The sequence below is a fragment of the Zootermopsis nevadensis genome, unplaced genomic scaffold (assembly GCF_977971745.1).
Source record: "Zootermopsis nevadensis isolate Lab colony 2312 unplaced genomic scaffold, Znev_1.0 Znev_ptg000005l, whole genome shotgun sequence".
NCBI lineage: Eukaryota > Metazoa > Arthropoda > Insecta > Blattodea > Termopsidae > Zootermopsis > Zootermopsis nevadensis.
In genome coordinates this window covers 2163965-2171629 of record NW_028259137.1, presented here as the reverse complement: position 1 = coordinate 2171629, position 7665 = coordinate 2163965, and the positions used below count along the sequence as shown (strand labels likewise).

The 7665-nt window shown below is 35.5% G+C and overlaps 2 protein-coding genes and 1 long non-coding RNA gene across 4 annotated transcripts in view; 2 read left to right on the top strand and 1 right to left on the bottom strand.

The window, feature by feature from the left end:
• The first annotated feature begins 663 nt into the window (after window positions 1-663).
• Window positions 664-2917, top strand: mRpL13 (mitochondrial ribosomal protein L13). Its single transcript, XM_022063495.1, has 4 exons — window positions 664-819; window positions 1059-1182; window positions 1624-1778; window positions 2594-2917. Exons 1-4 carry the CDS (start codon window positions 796-798, stop codon window positions 2825-2827), a joined length of 537 nt encoding a protein of 178 aa, XP_021919187.1. The 5' UTR covers window positions 664-795; the 3' UTR covers window positions 2828-2917.
• Window positions 2918-4539: 1622 nt separating this feature from the next.
• LOC147874793 (uncharacterized) lies at window positions 4540-5154 on the bottom strand. Its single transcript, XR_015533755.1, has 2 exons — window positions 4902-5154; window positions 4540-4582 (listed from the first exon to the last, which is right to left on the bottom strand). It is a non-coding gene; the product is annotated as an uncharacterized LOC147874793 (long non-coding RNA).
• Window positions 5155-5752: 598 nt separating this feature from the next.
• Window positions 5753-7665, top strand: part of LOC110838846 (cell adhesion molecule 2-like) — a 316884-nt gene continuing 314971 nt past the window's right edge. For both annotated transcript variants that reach the window (XM_087343363.1, XM_087343362.1), the window contains exon 1: window positions 5753-6563. In XM_087343363.1, the coding sequence (XP_087199489.1) occupies window positions 6506-6563 (58 nt within the window). In that variant the 5' untranslated portion in view covers window positions 5753-6505. The remainder of the gene's footprint in view (window positions 6564-7665) is intronic.

Here is a 7665-nt window from a genome sequence, read left to right as displayed (position 1 = left end):
TTTGGGCAGTGAGGACGAAGATGAAAATGCAAATTCGGACCCAACCACCTGTAAGATATTTCCTTCTAGAAATAGAAGCCCTGGCCGAGTCTTCAGGTTCAATTCCAGCGGGTGAAACACCCATCGGAACCGGCACAAATTGAAAACGTGAATGTAGCAATGCCTACGGCCTACCAAATGACTCAACGTTGGTGGGGACAGGTGAAGTCAGGCCTTGCTGAATCTCTCCATCTCGGTTGTTTCCCTGGTTATGTGCGGAAGGTAAATGCCCTTTACCTTGTCGACGCCCATGACACAGATAATAAAGTTATTGCAAGGTACCATACGTTTAACGCTGGTTGTTCAGTCATTTGTCTGATGTGTTCCAATGAAAGGATACTGAAAATATTCCAATAATGCTGCATCCCTGAATTGCGGCTTACGACTATTCTTTATTCTAGTAATCTCCCATGTCTAATCTGAATTGATTTTATCAAACACATTTACTTCAAATTTAAAGGCTTTTATAATGACTTCTGCGGGGACACGATATCATAATAAATTATGGTAGATGCATAACATCGTTTATGACATAACCTTGTTTCAATGCAATGTTTTTATTTTCAAGGCACAGATTAATGAGTTTCACGTATATGTCTCTGTGGTCAGGTCATCAGATCAAGCAGTTTGTTGCTGTGGCTTCTCATGTTCTTTGCACGGATTACAAATATGGCGGGTGTTTTTGCCATTGCTCTCGAGAACTCGGCCAGTGTTGTTACCGTATAGAAAGTGATTTCAGAACAGGCTTATTTTGCAATGACTGCATACAAACGCGTACAGGTAGGCGTTTGGAATTGTTACGTACCAAAATATGCACTCATCCCGAAATTAAATGCTAATTGTTTTTTTAGATGCAGGTGCACATATTACATGTCTTGTACATGTCCAGGAATCATAACCTATACTTTCAAGGTCTACTCTTACAGAAAGTCTTAAAGTGTGTGTATGAAATGCAGGTGAATGTGTAAGATTTCAATGACATGTAGGTGTTGTTAACTTATTTTATACTTTTGTTTTAGCAATGGAATACATTTGCTCGGGTTTGGCATCTCTACGATGCTACATGGCAAAATCCGTTTGAATCTGCTCAGAGAATAATGAAATATCTTAAGGGTTTACACAAGCCAATCTATCATCCTCTCAGTAAGTAAGTCAGAAATATTCAGGATGTTCTTTGGAAGTGGGCCACTTGTTTTATGTAACATAGTATAGTACATAAATGTGACTGAGCAGTGGTTATTTAATATAATTATTAATATATTATAATTAGTATTATTGCTGTGGTGTGAAGTACTCCCCTTCCTTCTGTGTAGTCTGCTGTTTATTAACTGTGTCAACAGAAGATTTGTGTGTGCAGTAAGTGAACATCCAAGACCATTGGTGAACATCAAACCTTGTAAATTAAGAAATTTGTTAGTATACCCATGAAAATATTGCAGTGTGATGAGACAAAGAACAGCCACAGTTATTTCAGTCTGTGTCTGCTAAAGAAGAAGAAGAAGTGTTGTGTGAATATTGTCAGGCACTTCATTAAATAAAATGAGGTGACATTGGGCCTGATAGTTCTTCCCTTTCCCTTTCTAGATGACTGTGGTGATCATGTGGTGGTGATAAATAGTGGGGAAATTGCACTGCTAGGTGATGAGTGGCGGAAACGGGTTTACTTCCATCACACAGGATATCCAGGTGGTGCTACATGGACATTGGCTTGGGAACTTCATGATAAAGATCCTACAATGGTAAGATATTGAGATAGTCAAACCTGAGCCTCTTTGTAACATATTTATATATAATTGACTTTAATGTTTCACGTCTGTTGCTAGATCTAACAAGTTATGACATTCCTTAAAGTTTTACACCCATTATGTTTAGATTCTGTGGTGTTATTGTTTATTTAATGGCAGTGTTTGAGTAGCTCAAACTGTATATTGTCAAGTGGGAGGATGATGGTGAATAATGAAATGGAAAAATGTGTGGAAGGAAGCGGTCATGGCCTAATTTAAGGTACTATCCTGGCGTTTGCCCGGCAGGACTGACCATAACCATGACATTCAGTTCTGTGGTGTTATTAATATGACACTACACTCCAACAAACAGTGCAATACCGCTTTGGAAATATTCTAATATTGATGTTCCATTAAGTTTTAGTTTTAGGTATGATACAGTTACCAATGTCCACAACCCCAGAAATATTTGAATCAAGTTCAGTTTTTGTGCGTTTTTATTGATTTAACAACGATACCCTATTTTTAAATGTACAGGTAGCCCTCGATTTGTGCCGATTTTGAAACCAGAAAGTCAAGAAGTGAAAAGAAATATATTTTACTAATATTTATAACGTTTTACAATGTTTCTCGTACTGCATCTTATACCAAATCGTAATTCTTACATCGATGATTTCGAATAAAAATTATAAATACAGTCATCTCGTTAACGCGAATTTGCTCTAGGAATGCATCCCCGGCTTAAATCGAGGGCTACTTGTAAATAGTTAGGTAAATATTTGGTAATTTTTCATAACATTTCTAATGCTACTGGTTGTTTCTGTATACAGATTATGAAGAAAGCCGTTTATAATGTTATGGACGGCAATCTTCAGCGTCGATACACAATGCAAAGGCTTCACATCTACCCTGATGATGATGTTCCTGAAAAGATCAAGCAGAACATTACAAATCAAATCAGACAGTTGCGTCCGGTACCAAAGCGACTTGACCGTTATGCTCCCGAGGAGGTGCAACGGTTTCCGAAGGTCATGGACTGGCCAAAGAATTATATCTTACGTTGATAGCCCGAATCTTTAAGACAGTTTACTTTGTACAGAATTATTGTGAAGTTGCTTTACTTTAAACCAAAAATAAAAATTGTAGGTTATGAATTATGGTATTCCCTATGACGCCATCTTGTCTCCTCTTCCTTTCCCACGTAACTTTGGTGCAGCTGCACCGAAATTGTCGGTTTATAGTTACGCTGGTTGCGGTCTGAGTCCAATTAGGCGAGAAATGAGGGAGGTAAGAATTTTCTTTGTGACGATGACATCGAACCAACTGAGCAAATCGGCCCAGTGGTGATCACGGAGTGCCTGGGTAGATACCAGACGTCCCGACTGAAGATTTTTTTCCCTCTTCATTTTTTTGAATCAGCTCATTGTCCTTTTGTTATTTATTTGTGGTTTGTTCAACGATGTTACCGGTAGCTGAGGTCTTATACAGCGTCAGATAATGGGATTAATGAATAATAAACTGGAAAGGATGTGGAAGGAAGCAGTTGTAGCCCATTTTATCGTCTTATATGATCTGAATGTAAATAAACTGTGAAGTTGATAACAGCATGATTAAATATTCTGTCCATTTAACTGAATCTGTTCAGTGATAAGGGAAAATATGATCAAGAATGATTACTGTAGTATGTAAATGTGTCCCTGTGCCTAAGCACCATTCTAAATAAGGGAATGGAGGTAAAACTCCATGCATTCTTGACCTCGTGTCAGAATCGGATAGGGGTGGGTGGTCAACCTCATGTTTTGGTAGCGTTATGACTTCGAAAGGGTCTCTGGCACTGGGTGTGATCCAGAGCCAGTTTAATCCACTAGAAGTCGCTGTACTGGATAAGCTGTCGAGTGTGTATTTTACAGTTCTCGTTCAATAAGAATTGGGTTTCTGAATTTCCTCCAGAGTTCCTTATATGATGTACCCACGTAAGAGTAAAGAATGTTTTCTGCAGAAGGGATACCAACAGCATTGCTGTATCGCTAAACATCTTGAGTTATATCCAGAATCTTTTTCGTCGTGGGATTGATTTTGAAGTAAAATAAAACCACGCTAGCCTGGACCTTATAAACGCACGTATTGAGTAATCTTGTCAGCTGTACCCAAAAGTATTTTCGGTAAAAAGGAAATTTTATAATCTCGTAAGTAGCTGAAGTATCAGCTTTGATAATCATGCAAGAGTGGCATAGCACGAAAATGAACCTTAAATAATTATTTAATTAATTATTCTACCATGACAATTTTATGTAATTTTTCATCAACATTAAAAATAATTTCTATTGCAAGTAGGTAATATAATTATTATGGTGCTGAAAGATTACTTTAGGTGATGTGGTTAAAGGTTCATTTATATTACATTAGATTACGTTTTGGTGTAACTGTAAACATAAGATACAAATTTGGCGATAAGTGGGTTGTAAATAGAGTTATTTTAGTGCACTCTTAAACAGAATCAAGAATGTGATTTATAATATGTAGAAGTGGTATTTAGGACTTTGCCAGTTGTCCCTATTTCAATGAAATTACCGTTTCTTGAGGCTAGCTTAACCAGGGGTTCCAAAGGCTAGGGTTTTAGCCTTCGATTTTTTTTACCTGAAGATGGAAGTAGATGCAGCGTCCGAAATGTAATTTTATTAAAATACACACTATGGACAAAGTCCTGAATGCCACTTTTGAAGATTCTTGGAAATATTGGCAGAAACTTGAATATAAGTGTAAAGTAGTTCGTGAATATGTTTCAAGGTCAGATTTATTTCAGCGTGTCCAGCGTTGTGCTGTAATTACATAATTTTAGAATTAGATAGGCCCTGTTGTTACTCTGAAAGTAATTTCTTAGGTTATGAACAGATGTCTTTAATGAATTTTCAGTCTTTAAAACCTTCAAGTGTTTTCCATTTCTGATTGCGATTGAACAGTCAGTCTTGAACAGAATTTTCCCAGCACTTAACAAAGAAGTGATGTGCAAAAAAGTTAAGCTTCTTGATTTTCTGACAAATAAGTCATTAAAAGTTTTAAACGAAGGAAAAACCCATTAAACTAAGAAGAGTTTGAAAAACACTGGTAAAAGGTTTGATAATCTCTTAAATAATTCACCGAATGGTTATAAATTGATGAAGCTTGATAAATGTTATAATTAAAAAGCTAACTTTGTGCAGATTGACTTTTAATTCAAATTACAACAAATCATTAAAACTGCCTTTTTATTTATGATTTAATATTACTAAACTAATCGTCTAAAAGACTCGAAAGGCTAAAACGTGTTAAAGTGCAAATTTCACATGCCAGGCACACGACAATCACAAATTCTAATGCTACACTGTAAGGCGCTTGTACAAATACAGACCGTAAATTGAATTTCTGAAAAAGAAAGCCTTGCATTAACTGCCATCTATATTCTTCTTTTATAATCAATTCAGTGGCCGCGATTCGCTTCTGTCTACGGCGTTAAGTTAGCAGGAGATCTCGAATGGAGTGGTGTTCATATCGAGTTTCACGAAAATAGTTAAATTAGTGTCTAAGATATACGAGATGCCCACAATTGAATTAAGGAGAGGACAGAAGAAAGATGTAGATAAATATGTTTAAAGTTGTGTATTGTTGATCAAATCCTACTTGTATATTGTTGGCATCAAAATCGATTCTCGGCTATTCTGATATTTGTCATGGTTATTTATATCATGAAAATGGGCAAGATATAGAATTGTGAAGACATGTAAAAAATTAAAGTTTAAAATTAAAGTCTCTGTACATATTTCAATGTACGCAAATATAAAAGGCCCATTGCGGAAGATGGTGACGAAAACATGCAACTTAACTTTCTCTATGAAATGTGTAACTTGAAAGTAGTGGAGACATGTAAAGCAAAGGCAGCCAATGTGGAATTGTTTTTTTTAGCGTGTTAATTAGCGCTTGAAGTGTGCAAGTCAGTGAACTACGTCGCAGGATACATTATGCGCATGGCATGTGGGTAGTAACGTCTCGTAGCGGCCGTGCTGTGAACTATGTTCACGATCACTTGTCAGTAGGGCATCTCTGCCGGAGAATGCTACAGGCTAGCGGCCAGTGCGGTTCGTGACAGGTTATTTGTGGGATATTTAAACCACCTGCCGTTCTCCCATGGTCGTCATTGAATTATATTGTAATATTTAAAAAAGTTCGCATATACCAGTGTATTATTAAGCAGTGGATACTGAAGTTTTGTGCGTGTGTGAATGAAAATGAACGTACTTAAAAACATACAACACGTGATATAATATTGGGAAAATAAGGATCAACAAACGTATAATTGTCAAAACATGTTCAGAAATTGACTTTGATTTGTAGTGTTTACCGCCTGATACTTGAATAGGCTTGATAGTTAATTTTTTACACAGAGCTTTGACATAAATTGATTCTAGTATAATCTAGTTTTTGTAGCATGGTGGCTTTTATATTATGATTTCAACGAAACTGACGTGATATACAGATTATCTTTCGAACAACCTAACCTAGAGACCAGTAATACGTGTTTAATAACGTTATATATGCCAAGTGTGTGTTTTATTTGTCGTGTAACATCGTGGTAATTGTTTTAGAGCTACAAAATGTGGAGTAAATAGAAGTGCACAGACACGGTCTATAAAGACAATGGAATCTACTACGCAAGTAAAATTGCTACATTATTAACTTCGAACTTGGAGAAACTTTAGCTGAGAAGAATGTCAAGCTCCATATTGCGATGGTTAACAAGACTTATTTTACATCTTTATATTTGTGGTAAGTACTGCACAAAGTATTTCATTTTAATTGTTATTAATTAATTAATTAGTACTGTTATGAATTTTCAGCAATTACGAGTAGAACTGTCCATTTGTCCCTGTCTTTCGAGCCGTGACTAATTTCTTTGTGTGAAAGGTGCCTTTCTCCTCAGTTAGACCAAAATTGTGTTAGATAAAATGTCATTATTAATAGCTTAATCGTGTTAGTTACTGTTACAATTTCAAGGCTTTAAAATATTCCGCGAGAGATTTGAGTCTTGCAGGGAGTTTAAATTTTATTTAATTTAACATAAATAATTTCGTAAACATATTTTACAGCCTTGAATTTTGCTAAGAGTAAATATTTTACTGTGATTTTTTTAAATCCCGATATTTTTTATAAATTTATAAGACTTGCTAATGAGACGTCATGCGAGTTGCAAAAGTATAACATTTGCTATTTTGATACTAATTAAATAGTATCATAAATCATCGATTACAATAGCGTAGACTCAAATAATAGTGGTCGGGGTTATAATGCTAACGACGTTTCGGTTCGTTTGTTAATTACAACGGAATAAACTTTTATCGTATGACGATTTTTCAAACTGTTTTTGATAAATCTTTTATATTTTCATGAAGGATAGATTTTATTTGAGTTAGAAAATTATAATTCTAAGGTATACTTGAGATGTGTTAGCAATACAAATTATCAGTATAGACTAATAATGAGGAATAATGCACATTGCGAAAACAATTTCGTAATAAAATTGAAATATCGAAGTGAAATCAAATGGGTTTGTTGTAACTCTCATCTCATTTAAAGTTAATTAATTTACTGTTCAGACTTATACATATTTTAATGCCAGATTAATTATGATTATTCGTGGTTTGTTTATTGTTTAACATTGCTGACAACTTCTGCGACTATGCAGTCTCTAATGGGGTATGTTAGGAATACTCAAATTAATCGTGACGTATGTCTGGCCCAAATTAAGGCAATATTATCGCATTTTGTCGAGGAACTGACAGGTCTCGATCGGTATTCATGTTTTGCTGATAATTATAATCGGATGCATTATCACAATGCTAACACGCTTAATCGGTTTTGAGATGATGAA